At 37.1% G+C, this 22,795-nt stretch overlaps 1 protein-coding gene across 1 annotated transcript in view; it reads left to right on the plus strand.

The window, feature by feature from the left end:
* The window catches only part of LOC108730167 (growth factor receptor-bound protein 14), a 319,854-nt gene that overhangs the window by 54,351 nt on the left and 242,708 nt on the right, over positions 1 to 22,795 (plus strand). Inside the window, exon 2 of the mRNA XM_018459697.1 lies at positions 12,275 to 12,540. Within this exon, the coding sequence (XP_018315199.1) occupies positions 12,285 to 12,540 (256 nt within the window). The 5' untranslated portion in view covers positions 12,275 to 12,284. The remainder of the gene's footprint in view (positions 1 to 12,274; positions 12,541 to 22,795) is intronic.

Raw genomic sequence — 22,795 nt, forward strand, 5'->3', positions numbered from 1 at the left:
TAAGTATCTACACTGAAAAAAAATGATATATCAACAGCTTAATTTTAATTTTAAATAACCTTGTTAATTCAATAACAGTATTAATGAAATAAATAAAATTTTACAAAAGGACATGATGTATTTGTTTCATGAATAGTGTTATTGAATTACAATTATTTTCAATTAAAATAATGTTGATATATTATCTTTTTTTTTCGGTGTAGATTTTTACTTAAATAATAACATATAATACTTGTTTGTCAATCTAATTTTAATATTTATCGTATAATTTATATTAAATTTTTTTAAGTTTAGCTTATGGATGAAAGATGTAAATGTAAATGATAATAATAGATGTAAATGTTAATTATAGATGTAAATGTTTAATTATAGATGTAAATGTTATGTAGATGTTGCGTGGTATTTTGTGCAGAGTTCGAGAAAGAAGCTTACAATAGTGCTTAAACACGCTCGATAACAGAAAGACATTGTTATCATTCCTCTCACGCAACTAAATTCGAACCGCGAACAACGCTCGCCGAATGTTGCGAACCGAAGCATAATTGGCTAAATAAGCGCGTAAGCCCGTGGCTTAAACTTACACTCAAAAACTCGTTTTGCATTTACGCGTTCCGCTTGCCGGGCCTCGACTCACTCGAGAAGGGATCGGGAATTTCGGAATTTGTGGCGTACGTCTGGTGTACAAGGTGTCCCGTACTTCCCTTTACGAATCAATTTGGAGCTGATTTTCCTTTACGATAATTTGATTGTGCGTTACTTTCTGTAGCAAGCTTTCTTCAATTAAAAGTTTAAAGAACTTAACTCTAAATATTAAAATTCTATTAAAGTAAAGCTTTACCAATTTAACACTCGTCGAAAGGAACAAAGTTTATTTTTCTGAATCTTTAAATCGAATTCGTGCGCAATTTCCTGGCAGTTTTCAATTGCCTTTTTAATCTAAAAATCCGTCGATTTCTTGTTTTACTGACGATAAGACCGATTGCAGATTAACCCGAGAATTCGTACGGAGAACGGAGTGTAGAAAACCTGGGACACCCTATCGATACGGCATAGCTCGAGACTGCGGCCGCAGCGAGTGTCTCGTGCATTCGCGTGCATATATCTGAAATTGGCGAAATTGACGCGCCTGGCACTTGGGGGCAGTGTAAATATTATGCATATCGCGGTACAAGCGAGGGAAGGACCATCGGTAAAGGCAAGGGGAATGCACACCGGATGGATATCGACCGCCCACCCTCGTTTCGACGACACGAGGGACCGAAGTTCTCTGTCGGCACTTAAGTGCGCTAATAACCGGAGTGCTCTCGCGTTCCATTTGGGAATGCCGCTATTCTGCACGACAAATAGCGTATCTGCGCTTTTTCTTTTTCTCTCCCTATTTTCCTTGTAGTTTTTCCTTTAACGTAACTGAGTGGGTGAGAATGTGCGACGATAACGTCGCCACAGTGTGTGAAACGATCACCCTGAAACGACGTTTTTCAAGCACCACCTCGACTTCCAACCACCAGTTCACTTCCGCAGAACATTTCAATGAGTACTCCAAGTTTATCACTAGATTTTTGTCGAAAAATAGATGTAAATATGTACATCGTTTTGGCATTTAAAAATAATCAATGGGTAAAAAGAAAAGGGGAATAAGAGAGAAATGTGTAAGAAATTATGATCAAAAGTTATTATATCGCAGATTATTTCTCGTTCATGAAAAGGATAGTTTTACTGAAAACAAAATTTAACTAGATATAGATCTGAAAATAATTTTGTTACCATCAGAATAATCATGTATTAGGTCGTTCAAATCGGTTGCTAGAATCTCAAAACTTTATGCAACATTGCTCATTATGTTTGAGATTCCGATGTAATTATTTAATTATTTTGATGGTTTAATTTAATAAAATTATTTTTAGATCTGTATCTGGTTAAATGTTTGGATACTTTAGTCAAATTGTTCTTCCACTGTTTGATTTGTATATTTGTGTTGCTCATTATCTCATTTCGATAGAATGCATAAATTATGCGATAGATCGGTGATATCGCAGAACGTGTTGTTCGAAATAACGTTGTTCTTCGAGTATCACACACACGCTAGCGAAATTAGTTAGCGAGTTTCATATACGTGCAGAATGCAACTATGATATTACCTGACCCGGGAACCCACCTGATCTCTCGTCGAAAACCCTCTCTCCAGCTCCGAGAGGAGCACGTACTCGAAATGTACAGGTAACGATACGATTTCTGGTCGGAAATGTCTAGTTTCGTCTTTCGCTTCTATGAATCAGCGACAGATATTGCCATAAACGCCTTTATCCTTAATTACTGTGCGATATAACAGTAAGACAAGCACGATGAACGCAAGTGGAGTAAATGGCTTTGGCAACTCGCAAAATTGCATGTGCTCGATGGAACGTGCGATTGCGAAGAAGGTGAGGCATATATATTTACGTTATCATGCTATTATTAGAAGCACGTTCCTTCAGTCGTTTTATTCATCGTTTTCAGTCAATTAGAATCCTTTTCAACTCTATAACTCGTTTGGTTTTTGTAACGTTTTTTTAACGTAATTGCGTGGAACGTTTCTGACATCTCAACATTATTTTCATTTAACATCAATTTTCATTTTGTTCTCTTTGATGATTTATTAAGTTAAATAAAGATTGATAATTTTCTGCACATCTTTTATAAAGATATAAGTGCAAAAAATTGTTTTTATTGTAAAACCATTTGCGTTGAATATAATAATATATATAAATAGCATTTTAGATACTTTTAGAATTTATAAGGCGAGGGTATCTTAAAAATCTCACGCGAGTAATGCAGAGTTAAAAAAGTAATATCGATTCGAACTTCTAACTGTTGAATCGCGTAAATATCAATGCATAAAGCTGCTTATTAAAATAACTTTATGAAACATACATATCGGTAAATAAGAGCAGCAATCGATTCTATATTATTTGCGTAATTATTCGAGGCTGCTCTTCATTATCCATATTGTGTCCTTACGATTCGATGTGAGGAAGGAATCGTAATACGAACACAGGATTATCTTGGATAAATCGATTTGGCATTAGCTATGAGCGCGTCATAACTATAGCTCGAGGAAATGAAATTCGCTCGTTAATAAGTGTCGTACGTGATAATTAAAGTCGGCGCGGCAACGTGACGCGAATATATTACGAACACACGAGAGAGTAGTCTAGATATCCTACTAGCATCATAAATGTGTTATAAAATTGGACGTAGAAGTCGCTATACAAATTAATTGAACGATTGTCACGATTGTCTTTCGTGCTCGAACTGTCACAAACACTCCGCTCCGGATTACATCACGCGCTTCGTCGCGTAAAAATCAGGACAACGAACAATTTCGAATCCGGTTTCCTTGCGCGACCACGAGAGATTGCGTGGCAGTTTTATCTCGTTTGCAGAAATTTATTTCCTGACAATTCAACGCTTTACAATTCGATATTCATGGAAAGGAAGCTAGGAGGTTCTTCGGAACTATTCGATTTTGATGCCGGGTATAAGTTTCACGTTTTCTGAATGTAATTTTAATGCATGTTAATCGCGGAAACTCGTTTCACCAATGTTATTAAGAATTTTGAAGGAGAAGCAAAGTTAGAAATTTAATCAAGACTATTGAATTTTGATGCCGGGAGGGATGCGAACATACCTCCGAGCTCCTTTATTTTTTTTCTATTTCAATATTGAGAATGGGTAACGTCTACAAACAGTACAAACTGAAATTTACAGACGAGAAAAACCGTATTGTGTCGAAATAACTGTCAGTGCTATCTCTTTATTTCCGCCGTGGCATTGATCACATCTACGAGCTGTCCGAAACGCTAGATAAATCCACTCTGAGAATGAATGTCATCGGTGTTGGACGGGTTAGCCGCGTTACTTTGTCGGCGTTCAAAATATGACACGGTTACGCTATTTGGCACACAGATGCTATTTGGCTGAGTTCCTAAATGTTATCAGTATATATATATAGCACAGTCATAACTGAGACACGTACGTGCCGGTCCGATGCGCATGATTACAGTCGATGCAACATGGTAAAAGCAAGATAAAAAAAGAATTTTACACAGAAAGAACGGTTTTGTGCTGAAGTCACTGAGAGAAATGTTTTGATACAACCATTTATTTTGTTGATAGGTTACTAACAAAAACTTTCATACTTTTTCATTTAAAAATTATGTTGTTCTAATTAAAATATAATTAGAATAAAAATTTAGTTATTCTAACAAAATTTTGATTACAACACAATTTTTTAATGAAAAAATAAGGAAGTTTTTGTTAATCATATATTAAATTCTACGCATGGGTACCATTCTCATTGTCAGTGTATCTAAACATTTAATCAGACAGATACAGGTCTGAAAATAATTTAGTTCAGACCACTGAAATAGTTAAGAAGGACGCTCAAACTGCATGGAAAGAATGATTTTGCCATAATAAAAGTATCAAAAATTTAGCTACACTGAAAAAAAATATAGTCAATTTTAATAAATATTTAGTTCAATACTGCCAACTAAACATTTACTTACAGTAAATAAATATTTGTTCAGTAAAAAGAATGATTGTTAAATCAAATTAATGTTTCTTGTATCAAATAAATATATATATCTTTATATTTAATAAATATTTTTAGTTGGCAGTATTGAACTAAATATTTGTTAAAATTGACTATATTTTTTTTCAGTGTAGATGCAGATTTGAAAATAATTTTATTGGATCATCAAAATAAGTAAGATGCTCAAACAATAATGAACAATGCTGCAAAAAGTTTTGACATTTTAACAACCAGCTTGAATATTCTATAATTATTTTGACGGCTTTACAAAATTATTTTCAAATATATATCTATGTAAATTTTTAGATACTTTAGCAAAATCGTTCTTTTCGCGTGGTTGCTAGAATGTTAAAACTGTTTACAGCATTGTTATCAATGTTTGAACGTTCTATAATTATTTTAATGTCCCATAAAGTTGTTTTCGGATCTGTATCTAATGAAATTTGTAGATTCTTCAACAAAATCATTCTTTTTATTTAGAGTTCAAAAAAATTAAAACGGAATGGGAAAATGTACGTAATATAATAAAATAATTCCGTGTGTAATAAAAAAACTTTATTTAAAAAAAATAAATAAGATAATAAAATAAGAAAACTAATGATTAAAACTGAATGAAAAAAATATTAGGAAATAGAAATTAAAATAAAATTAATAATAATTCAAATATACACTTATTATGAGGATTATGAAGAAAGAAAAAAAGTAATAATGAATAGCATCCTAATTTCGTTTTATTTCGTGTTCAATATGTGCCAGAGTTGTCAGAGAGATTCCGGTACTGCGACGTTATTACGACAGCGGTCGTAATGTTTTTTCGAGGAGGGGACTGGTATCAGTGCCAAGGTCAGAAATTCCTGTGCTAACACGATGATGAGTGAATACGCTCAGCGTTGGACTAGGTTAGGCACAGGCCCTCGGGTTCGCCCCCGGGATTTTTATTAGCCGGAATGCCTTTCTGTACATCACATGCGCGAGAAGTTTTCACGTCAGACTCGTTGGCGCCGGTAAATTGTGCCGGGTTTCCCGCGCCCCCATCGCCGAAACCCCGACTCGACCTGGGGTTAACATACGGGCCGCGTGAGGAAACGGACTCGAGTGATTCACGACGCGATACGGCCGATGAAACGCATGATTATTTTAACTGCGAGAGGGGTCGAGACGAATTAATGTCCCGAGGAAGACGCGCTATATATCCGCGTGCGCGAGTCTCTCTGTATGCCATATGGAATCGCATGTCGACAGAACGTGGCGTTCTTTGAGGGGATGAAGGCGACCCTTCTTCATAGAAGCGAGAAAGGAAGACGCAGACGGTTGTTATCGAGCGTGACGGCATGTGAACGTCTTCGTGAGAAGCGCTATCCGATTTCGCAGCCGTTCGGATTGACAGCTTCGGCACCGATATTGTGTACCCGGGGGGAAATTGACTGCGGGATCGCGAGGAGGAGAGAAAAAGAGACAGTTTGCTGAGAGATGTCTCTCCGAGAGGACGCGCGAGGCCGATCGATTGGCCGCGCGCTTTACGTTGCAATTATTCGTAATAGGCGTGATATATCGTCAGGCCGAGTGAAGTTCGCACCTGCAATTAACTAAATAACACGGTTTCATTAAGCGTTGAACGCGAAACGATTTATAGATCCATTTAGCAATTAGAAGTTATTTCCCGGCCGGATCGCTCGTTGCATTGTGCCTGCCGGCGCGCGTCGGGATTGTCGGCAATCTGAGTTACGAAAAACGAGAAGGTCTCGTGGAGAGAGAAACGCGGAGAGTACGCGAGTGAGTTAGGAGACGCAAACATTCGATTCCCGCGCAATCACGGGGATCCGATGTTTGCGCGTACGACCATTTGTCACCTTACCTCGAACGGCCTTTTTACGCGCGCGTTTCAGCGGGGATTTCCGCAATATTATGAAGAGAGACCGAGGATCGACGCGCTCGCGCCACGCGAATAAAGGATTCCGGGATCTGGGTAAGAGATGGCGATTTAAAAAAAGAGGTGGAAAAAAAACGAGGAGGAAAAGAGTACGCGGCGAGGTGAATTTCCCCGAGGCTACGACCGCTTGAGCGTTACCGGACGAAATTGGCTTCGTAAAGTCGATCGCCGCGGAATGTTCATACCGTTGTGCGTCCGTATTGCCGGGGAGTTTCCACTGCCGAATTTATAATCCCGCGTGCCAGGAGCTTTCAAACGTGACGACCGACAGTAGCGGCAATATGTGCGGAAAAAAGAGTACAGCGAGCCTTTGTGAGGGACTACCTCGCGCGTGATAAAGCGTTTTTTTATCGGCGCGATTTCCGTCCTTACTATTGTACGCTCGCGAATAATTTCGTCGTCGCCGATTATACGGTCGACTGAAATTTCGAGAACGATATAATCGATAATTACGACGAATTCGAATTTCAATGAAACGGTGAACGATCGCAGATTACGTTTATCTTGATATAGTCCAATAACGTAAAAGAATTCGGGGACCACATAGATGAAGGAGAATAAAAAATATATCGCGTAGAATTGATCTGTTTGGCTTGGCGTTTTGAGACTGACTTTCATTGACACACACTTTGCAAATTTCAAGTTTTTAAATAAGTATTTTATACCTAATTCTTTTAGTGCTATCGCTTTTATTTTCTATTTTCTTTATTATTTTTGTACGTTGACTGTATAATTCTTAAAAGACAGAATTAAGATCTAGGAACTATATAGTTAGAAGGGATATATTATATATATATATATATTACTTATTTCTATATTATTTCCATTTTATAATTTTAATTTCTTTAAATATTTTTTTATCGAAATATATAATACTACACTGAGAAAACTGGTTGAATTAATTGGAATTCTAGTTGAAAATGGACGAATGAGAATTTTCTCGTTAAATCAACTAGAATTATAGTTGAAATAACTGAAATTCTGATTGATACAATCGAATTTTCAACTAGATATTGTTCTCAGTGTTTTGGCTATTAATCATTGTATAAATTAAAATAACATATTTATATCCACTTATTATTTGATCTCGTTAGTTTAAATCTATTTTACATTCAGCGAAATAATTTTGAGAGTGAAATATTCAAAAACTTTCGTTGAGACATTTGATACTGTGATGTTATTTTCGATGTATATACATGTTGCATACGTCACATTAGTCACCGCGGGGGATGTTATATTTTTAATCTTGAAGGAAAAACCCGCGCGCGCCGAAGAATAAGATCGATGATCGATGGATCGCGAGCGCATTTATCATCACGTAGAAAAATAAGCGGTGACAGGTCGAGCCTATAAATGTGGTTTTGCATTAAGAATCGAAAGGAATCGATCATACGTCGGTATTCGCAGACAAAGATACCGGATCGACAGAGCGAGATATTACATTTCACCTTCACATTTTTCTTTCTGTCATTTTCTTTTCTTTATTACCCTCAGAAAATCAATTCTGATTGTATTTATTATACTGACAATTAAGATACGAATAAATTGTGATCGAAAATTTCTGATAAAATTTTCGCCAGAGAAAATATTGTTTTAATTTTCAACAGAGAAAATATATCCCTGGTCTGCACCTATTATCGAACACTCGATGGATATCATCGAAAACAAACTCCGAATCGAAAGCAAAATATTGTCGTAATGTTTTACCGCGAGCAGCAGCAGCAGCAACAGCTCGTACACGAGAGATACGCGCGCGTAATTTACCATCTCTTCCGCTAGTAAATGTCGGTAAACGATGCGCGGTATCTCTGGGGCTCATCCGTTTTGCGTAACCCCCCAGTTTCCGAACCGGCGTTGCCGTAAAGTCGAGAGCTTTTTTTCTCTCTCTCTCTCTCTCTCTCTCTCTCTCTCTCCCTCTCCCCTTCTTTGTCTTCCTGCCTGGTCATTTTGAAGAAACTTCCGGTCAGTTCTAACTTCGGACCAGTTCTATTTGTATTACAAGCACACTACGCGAAAACTTGAACAGGTTACACAAAAGCCTTTTATCTTCTCTCCATTTGTTCTAAGTACAGTCTGCATATCAAGTATTATTTAATTCATTCTGAGAAAACGGTTTATATAATCGAATTATATAAATAAGTGAATGTTTAAAAATATGGAAAATATAATTATATGAAAATCACTCAGCGTTATTTTATTTATCTGAGAAAAATGTTCTAATTAAATTAACAAAAAGGCTTAACAAGAATTTTGGTGAATCCGAACAGAATTCTTGGTTATCATAATTTTCAAATGAAACTTCAATTCCATTTGGTCTCATCATTTGATTAGGTCTTTGTTGATTTAATCAGAACATTTTTCTCACAATCAGTGCAGTTTAAATTTCAAAATAGGATGAAACTCTTGAAAATTCTTAACTTATCTCGATAAAAAATTCAGATCTTTTTTTATGCAAAAATAGACTTCGATACGACGAGATTAAAGAGGAAACTTGTATTCAGATCGTGTTTTGCGATTTATATTACATTTTGTGCGATCAACTGTTAGAGCATAAACTCAGTTCGCAAATTCCGATCTATCGGAAATCTATCGCAAATCTCTATCGGATTTTTGTTTATGATTTATCGTAACGCGAGCTATTACGGGAAATTTTTGCGCGCAAGACTCCTGATATCGGCGCGCACGGATAATACCGTCGTGTTTTTGTTGTTGAAATAAAAGTCGGGGAAAGACCGGAGGTGTATACGTCCCTCAACGTCGAGCATCAAGCGGGCTCGCGTCACCGTTTATAAACGCCGCAGCATGGAAGGGACATTAGGAGCGAAAATGCAGGGAGATACGGAAATTAAAGTTTTGACAGGCGGCGCGATAACAGTGAAATAAACTCGCCAGGCTAATTCAATAACAACTAATTGACATATTGCGTTTGCAAAAGATTCGATGTAATAAAATATATAAAACACGATAAATGCATTATAGTTATTTCAAATTATAGTCGCGAGTAAAATACAAAAAAGACAAAGCAAAATATAAAATTATTAAAGAGAGACACGAGGATACCCCGTATAATCGATTTTATTCATCGCGAAATATGTGACACCTGTTCCGGCGAAACAGCAGTGACATCCATATCGATTTCGTAGTTCAACTTTTTCCCTTACGTTTCTTGAGCGCATCAACTTATTCGAACTTCGCTCCGAGATATCGGTTTTTGGGGTTGGCGCTAGGATAAACCGGAGGTACTATTCTTGTAACTGGCAATCTCGAGGAAACTTCTATAGTATATGAAACTCGTTTCTCCGCTTGTATTACGACTACTTGTCCATTCTGACATCTCGTCCTCGGCTTTGATGGGCTATCCGACCGGACGACCAGTTCGCTAGATACTATCATAGGCAATATCGCTTTTTGATGTATGAAAAAGCGATATCGTACTTGCCAAATGTCGCATATATACATGAACTGATTTCCCGGTTTCGAAAGCTTTGTCCATAAATAGCCAAATCGGTTGAATAAATAAATTCAATCTTCTATTAGTTAAAAAAAAGACTTATCTTTGAAAGTTCTCTTTCTTTCTTTTGAAATTATTTAATCCTAAAATAATAAACTTTACCGTAAATTTGATTCATTTGATTGAAGTGGGACATTGACTGCCTCATTAGTGCCTTCCTAATTTATACCATTCCAGAGTGATTAACTCGAATAGTATTTAATAAATTGCCAATTTAAAAAATTAATAATGCTAATAAATTGTATGTTTAAATAATTTTAGTCGTAATTTTTGCGAGTGTTTAGTATACATTTTAAACGGTTTACGATTCTAGAGTTAATACACTGTCATTTACTGTATACTAAATTATGACCGATTATATGGAAGAATTTTCTGCAACAATCGAATGTGAGTATTTCTAGACATTACCGATGAAAAAAATTGTAAAAAATCTTGCACTTATTCTAAGACACATTGCGAGCGAGACGAACGCACGGCCACTCGTGAAGTCGTCTCATTATCGCTATCGTCTCATTATCAATATCGGATTCGTTTAATCGCAGCAGAGTCGATCGATGCAGGCGGCACGTGTACACGCTACGCTATCATTCGCGTGATGTTGCAACAGAGGTATATCTTTCCGCAAGCTGCGCGGCGATAATAGCCATAAAATCAAGTATGCGCGCGCCGGTGAATATTTACGAGTTTTGGCACAGCTGATCGCATACCTGAGCTCATACGTATCGCAACATGTTCCGTCACAGTGAAACAATCCGCGACGCAGGTTATATGAAAAATTTTTATATAATAACGTGTGTCAAATAATTTTCCCAACGCTAGATATTTTCATTATCGTGTATTGTTTTATCTTGTGGAAAATTATGTCGATTCCCGTAAGTGATCGTTAGTTAATGACTGACATTATTATCGAATCTCTACATTCGAAGCGGTACAAAGGTCAATTTCACCTTCGTGCTCATCTCTCAATTTAATAACGAGATCGATGCTCTTAAGCCGAATGGAGTGAGGTAAGAGGATAAGGAGAGGCCAAGAATCAAACCGTCCTGAACGCGGACCCAGGTGAAGAGGAGAAGAGCGCGGCGGGCAGTGCGCATCGCGCAGGAGCTACACAAATTGTGTTCCCGCGTTAAAGGAGCGAGAGAGGGACTCTTGTTGGAATTATTGAGCTCGGCTCGCCGGATCGATACCTCTTTTCCCACTCGTCGTGCGGATGACGAAAGGCATACCCGCGCTGGCCTTTGTCAGGAAGCCCGCCTTGCCAGAAGTCCCTCTTCCTTCGGGATGTACCCGAGTGGCATCCTCGCCACGACCGGGCGGACGTCCTTGTCCGCGGCGGCACGTGCAGCTGCCGTTCACCGCGCGGTTCTCCACCGCCTTTGATAAAACAGAGCTTGACGACGCGAGCCGTGCGGTACCGTGGAACGATAACTGCAAACGTCGATTGTACGCACCGATAGTAAAACATCAACGTCGTCGCGACCACAGCCACTAGTGAGGTCGGAGGGCATCGTCGAGATATTTATCTTCATGGTGCGATTGCGTATAATATCGGCGATAACGATGATTTTTTTTTCGCGCGCGCTGCGATAACCCACTTTGTACGTACAAATCCGCAATCTGGGTTATCGTGAATTAAGTGCAAGATGATGACGTATCCGGAGCTGTCATCTTATTTCGCAGAATTCTATGGACTTCGAAAGTCTATCTCTTTGATATACGCTATCTCCTATTTGAGTTTCATCTCGAAGCGAGACTTTACTTTTTCAGTAAAACAATGATTAACACCTTTAAACTTGGTTTTAATGGAACCATGAATTAAAAAAATTTTTTTTTAATTCTCTCTCATTACTTTAATAAGTAATTCATACTAAAAAATTATTTCTTTTTTTCAAAATTTTGACTATTTTTCCAACATGTACATTATTATGTACACAGGCTCTGAAGGTCAATCTTTTCGTGATAATAAATCGTAGGCGTAACCAAATAATAATCCTTCTCGGGGTGAATTCCTTTCGGTACCGCTTCCTCGTAGTTTTGCATTAAAGTGATAAGTTTGCGATTATATATTATTAGTTTGTGCAATGGCTTGATACATTATGATAGTCCGCTTAATTTGCAAAATTATTGGCGCGTTCTTGTCTTTTGACACGAAATAAATACGTCGATTAGCATGGCGATTGCCGAACGTGTGATTATTTTTATCGTAGGTTCGTTTTTGTGATGGTCACTAGAAACCCATCGTCGACCGGTCTTATTGCAGTGCCGTCGGTATGGCAGCAGACTCCGCTGATACTTCCTTGCTAACGAGCGTCATCGAGGAAGATCCAACTGAGAGCCCGAATGCGATCCATGCGGGACGATCTGAGATTCTCCATCTCCACTATCATCATCACCACCCTCGCAGCAAGGATGTTCCAAGGAAATGTCGGAGAGATCAAAACGGTGCGCTATTGTGCGACTTCGACGAGGTGATCGATTACGTCGATTATGCTAGACTGATTCGGAGCTGGTTATCAAGAACATGCAGTAAGTCTTGCGTGTTTTTCTTTCAAGCAGATTTCATTCATACCTCTGTGCCCTTAATGATTATTAATCGATATCGAAAATTAAAACGGTAAGAACGATAATAATAATAATGGGAGAAAGGAAAAAAATTTACGCGAAACGATTTCAATTTCGATGCAGTATTACATGGAAAAAACAGTTTTACTAACGTATTTAAAAATTTAGCTAAATATAGATCTGAAAATAATTTTGTTTAGATATCAAAATAATTATGTAAGACACTCAAGCTGTTTAAATGTTAAAATTTTTTTCAGAATTGTCATCAGTTGTTTAAGCATTCTACATAATTATTTTGATGATCTAACAAAATTACTTTCAGATCTGTATCTAGCTAAATTTTTAGATATTTGAGCAAAATTGTTCTTTCCGTGTGAAACTCTGGCAGTATATCCGGTTTTAAAATCTTGTCTTTGAAAGATTATAATCACGATAACTTGAAGAAGAGACGGGGGCTTATGCGATTCCCAATGCGGAATCGATTTCCATGCATCGGATTACTTTAAGCTCGTATTTCGCGACGCGCTTATCGCGCCGAGGAAAGGAACGGTCGGGTTCGATAACGGAGATTATGTTGAGACAATTTTACAAATAATCGCTTTTTCGATAATATTACGACACGTCTGGTATTAAGATGTTACGCTTAATTATCGTCGGTACTCGATGCGCTCACGCTGCTGGTCGAAACACGCTCGGGGATTATCACAACTATAACGAGCAAGTCTGATAAGCTCTTTATTTTTTGTCGCTGTTACAACAATACTTACAACGATAAGCTCCCGTTTTATCTCTGACTTTATATAGACTTTGCTTACAAACAACGGGAAGCGTTAAATTCTCCACTCAAGTTCGTGACGGATATTCCTCCGAATGCATCTATAATTAATGTTTTACTAATCAATGTCTCTTACATGTCAAGCGTTGTTGCGATCAAGGTTTGTTTTACCACAACCCATTTTCTCTTGACCATTTCATTTATATGTTTGCAGTGTAGCTTTGGATATGAATATATTGTCCATCCGAGGTAAGACATATTTTTTATGCGAGTCCCTTCCCCCATCCCAATTCATATTTGCGCTCATATTATCACATTAAACTTTTAGATACCCTCAAACTTCTATACGATCGATACGGTAATACCGTTTTTCAATAATGTTAGCAAACTATATCTATATATTTTTTGCTTTGATGCTAATAACAGGCTTCTCCGAAAGAGGTGTAAATTCTGCTTCTATTTGTGGGAACGTGAATAGCGTAAGGACGATCACATAGTTTCCCTGAACGGTGACATTTAATCCTTGTTTAAATTAGCAAGGAGCGGTAAGTCATGCTTACCGGCACGTGTGCTTGAATTTGTAATAGCTGTTGTTTGTGTTGCAAAGTTCTGGTTAAGTAGGCTCGCTAAATTGCGATGTATGCACGAGCAAGATTATTTTGATTTATACGATATGTCCTGCACGACGTCGTAGCGACAAGAATGGGCTTTATACCTTTCTATCATCTCTAAAATAATATCTACTTTTTTATTTATTATCTATATTTATTACGCTATATCTGTGTTATATTATTATATTTAATCTCTCACGAAATTCTCTTACGAACGTTCTTTGAATTATTTAAATTTGTCTATTTTTATCAAATTTTCTATGTTTCTCTTATCGATTCTTATGTATGATAATCTTTTTAAGTCTATTTTTATATCTAAAAAAGTATTGTATATTTTAAATAAAAATAAATTGTTTATACGAGGTTTGTACCAATTATAATATAATATAATACTTTCGTATATCTGTACATATAATATATATTTATATAACTATATTTTTCTTCGTATGATATTTTGAGTATTTGACGTTATAATTTTAATATTTTTGACATCGACTTGCATGTCGAGATATGAGCATGTGGTTTTCCGCATTCCGAGGAAAAAATTGGTTTTATTCTAGTACGCTGCATTTGAAGATGCGCAATAGCTGTAGAACAATAAAATGATAGGGGGGTATTAGAAATCAGATTGATAAGATAAGAGTTAAAGCATCAATGAACTCATGAGTACAGTCAACGCGCTAAAATAAACACGTCAGGTATCTTTATCACTCTATAACTAGATCACAGATAGTTACGTGTATCGTTAATTGTTTATGTCAACATGATAGAAAATAGAATTATAAAGAGGTTAGCATTTTGCTCTTTGATTATATCTCTATCGTTACTCGTGTCGTATCAGAGGTTATCACTGTCATCTGCAATCATGACCGTGCGTCGTACAACTAGGCTCACACGGCGATAAAATTTAATCGCGTCAATCTCGCAAATGACTCGATCAGTACATAGATCAATTTAACTTGATTCACTAATTCTACATATTTACGCCTATTACAGTTTGCACGTAGTACGTAACGAGATATGCGTGATGGCTTTTTGGAGAAAGCGGGTCTCAGTAAAAAATCGTTTTAATACACACGACGCCTCATTAAAACACCTCGAGCGAAGAGGAATGACAAAAAAATCGAGCAGATCGTGTTTGCGGGAGCCGGTAGAGCGAGGTAAACTTGGGTTTGTTTACTGCGCAGTTTACGTGAGAACGCGACAGGAAAGGCGAAGAAGCAGACGAGAGTGAACGACCGTGCCGAAAAGTCGATTGCCTCCTTCTTGTCGTGCGATGCGCGCCTTTTACAGTTAATGCTAACAAATTGTCCGAGTCTGCTAGGCGCTATGTGGCATACTTTGGCGCTCGAATAAAAATTTTCATATGTATCTGTGTCGTTAATCTTCCGAAGGTGACGCCAAAACCTGCAACGCAGTTACTAACACCTGAATCTGTGAGATCCATTTAATTTATGTTGATTAAAGGACACTAATTAATTTCAAGGAACTAAATTAACATAACTCAAATGAAAAAAAAAAATACTAACAACGTATATTATTTTGATAATACTCTAAAGGATCCCGTATTAATTACATAGAAATTGGATCCCGGTGAAATGAGTTAATTAGTTTTTCGCATATAACGTAGCTTATAATGATGAACAAAAGATGTGTACAAGGCTTAATAATATATAGTTTTTGAATAATGGCATCAAATCAAAGGTTTAAGACATAATATGCTTATGTATCATGTACAAACATGTTTGATGCATCATTAGCCTTAAAAACTCATAGCTTAAAAACTATTCATCATTGAGCCTTGCATCTGACATCTTCTATTCATCACATTATAAGCTATTATATGTGAAAACTAACTCGTTTCATCTAATTTTCACATAATTAGTGCAGGATCCTTTGTAGACGTAACATAAAGAAAACTTTAATTTGTTTAACATTATGACGAAGAGATTTATGGTTTAGTGGGTCCAATAAACATCAGCTCCGAAGGGTTAAATCTCCCACGCGGAGTATACTCGTAGATATAATTTACGACATGCGAAAATGCGACACGTAGTTGATACATGAAGATCTCCGTGCTAAAACCGAGCATATTTCGTCACGTATTAGCACATTTTGCGATGTGTTGATTAACATAGTTTTGCAACGAATCGGCAGAATTCGGCACGAAAAATAGTCCGTGCGTCATTGCGAGACCGCAAACACAGGCACGATCTATCTCTAAATACAGATAGGATCGAGGTCGTTGTATGGCGAGGCGCGGTACTGTTTCACATGGGACCACCTTGCCGACAAACGCGAGCAAATAAACCGAACAGGCGGAAGAGGCAGAGGAAGAGGAGAAACGAGCGATACGGTCGTCGCACGGCCACCCACATGTGGTTGCTCGGAACATAAATTGCGAGTCAATTATGCACTTGGTACATCCATAACGACGGGATGCGCGAAGATATCCTTTAATTCAGCGCCTTTCAATTTTCGGAAAAGATCCTTCTCGATGAAGGAAACACGTTTTTAGCGGAATATTTGAAAATTCTTTAAGAAGAGTTGTCGAGATACACGCAAACGAGTTAAGATTAAATTATCAATTTAAGAGTATGATTAAAATTTCAAACTCGCATTTTTGCATGCCGCGTTTATATTTATCATGAATGATTAGGGATAGTTCCACGTAATCGTTTCACGAGTGAGATGATCGCAAAAATATTTTTCCTTCGACGAACGCATGTTCATATACAATTGCAACAGTGTTTATTATTATCTTCGCCGACGAGATTACAACTTTCTACATCCTTATGTTACACTTCAAGGCCACCAGTCTCATCGTACCATCACGTAAGCAATGACAAAGGAACGGTGAACGAGAAATCGCGAAGTATAGTGTCGAAAGTACCGCCTTGTCGTTTTGCGGAGGCAATTTCGTCTGGGCTAATCGGCGCCGAACCGATTACGTCTGCATTCGCTTTCGCCGTTATACAAGGTGTTGAAAAAAACTGTCAGTTTGAACGGTAAGAACCGACAGAATACTCGTCGAAATGAGAGACTAGATTTTAACCCTAGAACTATCGATGCGTTAAATTTTGTCCGACAGACAATTAACACTAAAATCTTACAATTAGAAATCATATAGAAAATAATAAAAATCCAGTTGAATAACAATAGCAATAATAATGACGTAGTAAAATCCTTGAAGAAAAAAGGATATTGAATTTATATAAAATGAAAAGAAAAAAATATCTTGGTTTTTCAATTATCTCAGATTTCAACGAGAAATATTGTTCTGTTGAAACTCGGTTGAAATATGATTGCTTCCAAACACCTTGTATGAGACCGGCACGCAGCCAATATTGGTGCCGAGAGAGTTTCATGCGCACAAAGCAGCTCCCTCGGAGATCCCGATGGAACTCATCTCATTAGGTTTTACGACTCTTTATTTTCGCGACCGAACGCTTTTTACTACCCGGCCGGGCCGTCTAGCAGCATTAATCATAAATTCATCTCCCAGGATCTTTCGTCTCGTTTTGTTTCGTTCTGTTTTGTCGTTTCCCGGCTGTCTCTTTCTTTTACTTTGTCCTCCCTTTTCGTCTGTCACAACCCTTTCAAGGTCGTCATTTATGAAATGCAAGACTTACGGAATACACGCGACAATACGGGAAAAGAAAAGCACGTTGATGGAAATATAACCGTTTGTAAAAATTGTTTAGGTATTTTACTTTTTCGACCGCTCGTGTTTCGAAATAAAGTATGTATTATGCAAACGAATTCGCAGAAACAGTAATAATGATGATCGAAAGCGAATTAGTTTATTTGGGATCATTTCTGTTGCGACTTTAAATATTTGAGTAAATATTTCCCTTCTTCCCAATACAGTAATTACAATTTGAGAAATTAGATATGAAATATCGAAGCTTTTTGATTCGATTAAAACGCGCGGCGTAATACCAACGATATCGCGGAGATGCAAAGCGAAAGCTCATGGGGGAAGTGGTATTATTAGAAATATCGATATCAGATACCTCGAGAGAGAAAGAGAGAAAGAGATGGTGAACGTGTTCTCGCAGCGACAAGCACCACACGTCTGCGGTTTGCGGCTATCAAACGATACGGGAGGAAGATCATCGATCATCGTTACCCTCGTCGCGTAACAAGTAAAGGCACCGAGGATCACGAAGTTCGCGAATTTCTTTTGTGCGGAAATTCGCTCGGCAAAAATTTGGAACAGCTGGAATCTCATTTCTGGTTAAACGATCGTTTTTTACGACTGCCACCGCGATGATTATCGCGGAACAAGGATAAATTTAACAGCATGATAATTTTTATTGCATGATAATAAAACGCACATTCGCAGGAAATAATTGAACGTGCCAGTGTTTGCTCTCCATTCTTACAAAACACGGTCTTGAAGACTACTGATATCATGTTGCAATTCGTAATCATACGAATCTGAAGCATATGTGACTGCATGAGTCATCGATATTTCTGTTTGGTGTTGGGTTAAACTTCTCTAACTTCATCTCGTGTATCTCCGGCACGGTTATATTGATTCGTGGTATAGTTTGTTCCATAATATTTTGAAAATAGCAATGAGCTATTTTTTTTAATTTTTAATTTTCTGTATATATATATATATATAATTTTTAGTATTGCATCCTATAGTTCATTTAAATAATTTTTATTCAAATTTATCATTTTCATTCAAATAATATTTTCGTTCAAATAAGGAAAGAGCTGTTATGACATTTGAAATTCAAAGACATCCTGTGGTAAATAATGACAGAGTCATTTTTTTAACGTCACATGTGTACTCATGGTGTGAAACAGACAGTGTCGATTGTTCATGATTTTTCGCAGCTTCATTTTACGATTCGAGTCTGATGTAACCATCTGTTATTTTAGTATAGCGCAGCTTTAGTTTTCTTATACGTTGCGTCGACGTTGCGAATAAATTCTGAGGTGATCTCAAGTCTGTCCATTAGTCCTCTATTTCGAGAGATGAAAAACAGGATCCTGGTATACAATAATATACATTGCATCACAGACGTTTTATTTTAGTATTCTCTCATTTTTCTAAAAGTTTTGGAAAAATCTAACTTATAATTCTCTTAATTCAATATAATGTAATATTTTCATAAATTTATGAAACACTTATGTCATGTACTCCGAACTCGTTTCTTATTGCACTTATCTTTGTTGTCGTGTCTTTGTTGTCGATATAATTTAAACAACACCTGTTAAATTATATCTGTGATGTCAATAGCAAGTAATTGTTAATATAATTGCGAGTCAAAATTACGTGGAATACTGGATACATGCGTCATAGTTCGCGATATCTTGATCGACCATTGCGCCTGTCAGAACGCGTTCGTCAGAATGTGTCGTGTATGGCCTTCGGCTGTCGACATCAACGATATTTCATCAATACTTCCTTTGAGAAGCGTCGGTTAAGTGAACGGCCGTAAGTGCGCGCAAATACGAGTTATGTGTTTCGTCTGTCAGTCAGTCATAAACTTTGAACACGTCAGTGAGTTCGATCGTTACGCGTTCGCGATCTTGTGATGTTAGAACAAAATGACTCAGCTTAGTGAATTCTCGCACGACTGAAAATGGTAAAGTGAATTGTACCGAAATGACTTTTGACGCGATTTGATTCAAATAGCTGGAGCACGTTTCTCCATTTTCTTCGAAATTATACTGATAATGCGTATTTTATCTGCAAACTTTTCTTTTTTAACATAAATGCGAATATAATAATCGCTTTTAAATTAATAATTAAGAGAATAATAAATTTTGATAAATCGGATTTGAATATGGATAAAAAAATCATGCTCTTTTTTTTAATTTCAAACGAGTTCTAGCTTACAATTAGCAAAATTTTAATCTGAGACCTCATTTAACTTGCGAGCATGAAAAACAATTAAATATCAAATTATGAAGAGACAAGATGGAATACTGAGATATTGAAATCATATATTCTTTCACACATTAATTTTAAGTAATAGTTCTTTTAATCTCTTAATTTGAAGATTAGTTATATAGGCCAAAACTTTCACTATGAAGAAATTAATTGCAAATTGAGTAGCAAATCGATTGATAAACAGAATCGCGGTGAAACTCACGGACGCAGCTGGAGGCGAAAGATAAAGATCTCAATCAAATAATATCAGATAAAATGGGAGGAAGTAGAAGACTGCGCGAATAATTTGGGACTTTGTTTGGAGCCTTCAACCCGTGGAGGTTAATGCGAAATACTGTACATAAATTTCGCTTCGCATGTTGTTACTGACGCCAGCTGTTATCGCCGCGTTATTGACACAAGCATGGTGAAGTACACATACGCTGCGTTTTTTTATTTATTTGCGCGACACACCCATTATGTTTCACAGAAGGCGATACGGACAGACGTCAAGAATGAGTTTGTGTAGTAGATTCCACTTCAACGAAATAAACGGTTGAATGAAAAAGCTTGTGATTAGATAAAGACTCGCACAGATTGCAATATCGTGAGATACTTTTGTATACCGGATATTATTACTTGTCGTAATATTTTTATGAATACGTTTCATAAAGTGATATTCATAGTCCGTTCTTATTTTAAAACCGTCTTAAAATACTAATGTAGCCCTCTGATTAGTTTATGACATCTTAAGACTGTACTTAAGATAGTCTCAATGAGAATCAACTATGAATACCAGCTTTTTAAGTCTTTTACAAACAATTTTCTTTACAAACAAGATCTACCTTAATAGAGTATCCTATTAATAAACCTTGAACTTGTAAGACACTTTCCCAAATTTCTGGTCCACAATCAGGTACTAGTTCGATTCAAACAGATAAATCGATCCTCATGTTCCTTCCTTTGTAAAAATCCCCACCAATAATCATCGGTATTTTTTATATTAGAAGTTCTAATTTAAAACACTTTACTGATCATTGTTTAACTAAAATTCCACCTCCAAATTCGAGCGAAGATTCCTCTCGATCTGATTAATTCTTAGCCTCTGATGATTTACATATATTGAATACTTTATGAGAGAACAGTTTGTCTACTTTTCTTTCATTAAAATATTAAATTGAATCTTGTTTGTAACGATATCTTGAAATTCCCAGCGTAAAATCCAACGCAGGTTCTTTGATATCATTTTTTCGCGTCGAGATAGATTAGCAAGTCCGAATCGCATAATCGACACGCAATCTCGCTCGAGTATTTGGTCATGCACAGATTTTAACGATTCGCTTTTATCGGAGGTCACGCACGATGATAACGCACTTTTTCGTAATAATCATGTATCAACGTCGCGCTGAAAAATACGTCCGTCGATTCCGTTCATTATCCTTGCGCTCGTTCACGCCGTCAATGTTCTCGGCGACGATCAGGTCGCGCAACAAATGACGTCGTTGTCCACGCATGGCATCGCGCATCGATTAATTAATTTCCGCCACGTGTTTACCTTAATTGCGCGAGACTAGACGCGATGCCGCACGCGCCTGTGGTTTCTGCTTGATTAATGGCGCTCTGTTAGACATTTTTGCATGCAATTCTTTTGCATTCTCCACGATGCATGTGTCCCTTAACTCTCGACCGGACTCGGATGTTTTGCATTCCACCTATTAACTCGCGGAAAACAATTTACGGAAAATTCAGCTTATTTTAATAGGAAAACAGTAATCTGCATAATTATATATATACTTCATTGCAATAACATGTTTTCAAAGTCAATTGTAAATAACACGAATAATAGAAGAATTAAACTAGCTTGCTGTATTCCATTAATTTAGAAAAATGTAAAAATTATATAGATAATGTATATCTTTAAATAACTCAATAACATATAAAAAAAGATTCTCGTTAATATTATTTTCCAGTTCGTTCAGTTGCGTGTAAGCTTGATTCTCACGTAGCCATACATTATTTCGCAATCCTGCCAAGCCGTAAAATTCGATCGGGATAGGGGTGAACAACCCTCGTTCGGAAGCGACCGCGTGGCTTGAAAAGCATGCCGGACCTTGCCCAACCGATCTCTCGTAGAAACGCCAGACAAGGGAGAATATGCGTGAAGAGGGAAATACCGAGTATGATTGTCGTTGCGTGTCATTTGAAACGCGAGGGTTTCATTCCAGTAACGTGCATAGAGAACGCATCTCGTCGAAGCCCCGCCTGGCCGTTACATGCCCGTAACTACGTTTAATTTAATTACCTGGTGTTCATAAAAGCTCCACTTAGAGCACAGTATTCACGTTTCATAGTAAAGATTTCTTTTTCGCGTCCGCTTACGTAGCGTGGTCATCCTGCACCTTTTTCTACTTTATCTTGTATGATATTATTAGATAGCCATTTTTCTGATATTTTTGTCTACAAATGGACTTGAAAAGGTAATGAAAGATTAGAATAAAATGAATAATGATTATTTAAATATCACATTAATACCAGTAGTTATAAATAGAATTATTTGAAATTTAATATATAAAAATTTTGTTGAATTAAATATAAAAATGTATAATCAAAATTTTGTCTTCGAAAGTCTAAATTGACGTTCGCTCAATTAGTAACTAAATATTAGGACTTCAATGGATATATATATATATATATTCTGGAATTTCATTTAAACAATCTAATTGCCCTAGGTTTGCGGCATATTCGCGCAGCGCTAATTCCGGGATAAACCGATGTAACTCCAATCCAACCAATACTAATAAACGACGCATTTCGTGTGAGCGTGGCTTAACAAATAATTCGGCTAAAGTCGACGTTCGTTGTGTTGTCCAGGCAACGAGCGGTCGATGCCTCTTCTGTTATCATTCGGTCTCTCTCTCTCTCTCTCTCTCTCTCTCTCTC

This window comes from Mycetomoellerius zeteki, unplaced genomic scaffold (genome assembly GCF_001594055.1).
Source record: "Mycetomoellerius zeteki isolate Tzet28-1 unplaced genomic scaffold, Tzet1.0 scaffold85, whole genome shotgun sequence".
In the NCBI taxonomy this organism is placed as follows: Eukaryota; Metazoa; Arthropoda; class Insecta; order Hymenoptera; family Formicidae; genus Mycetomoellerius; species Mycetomoellerius zeteki.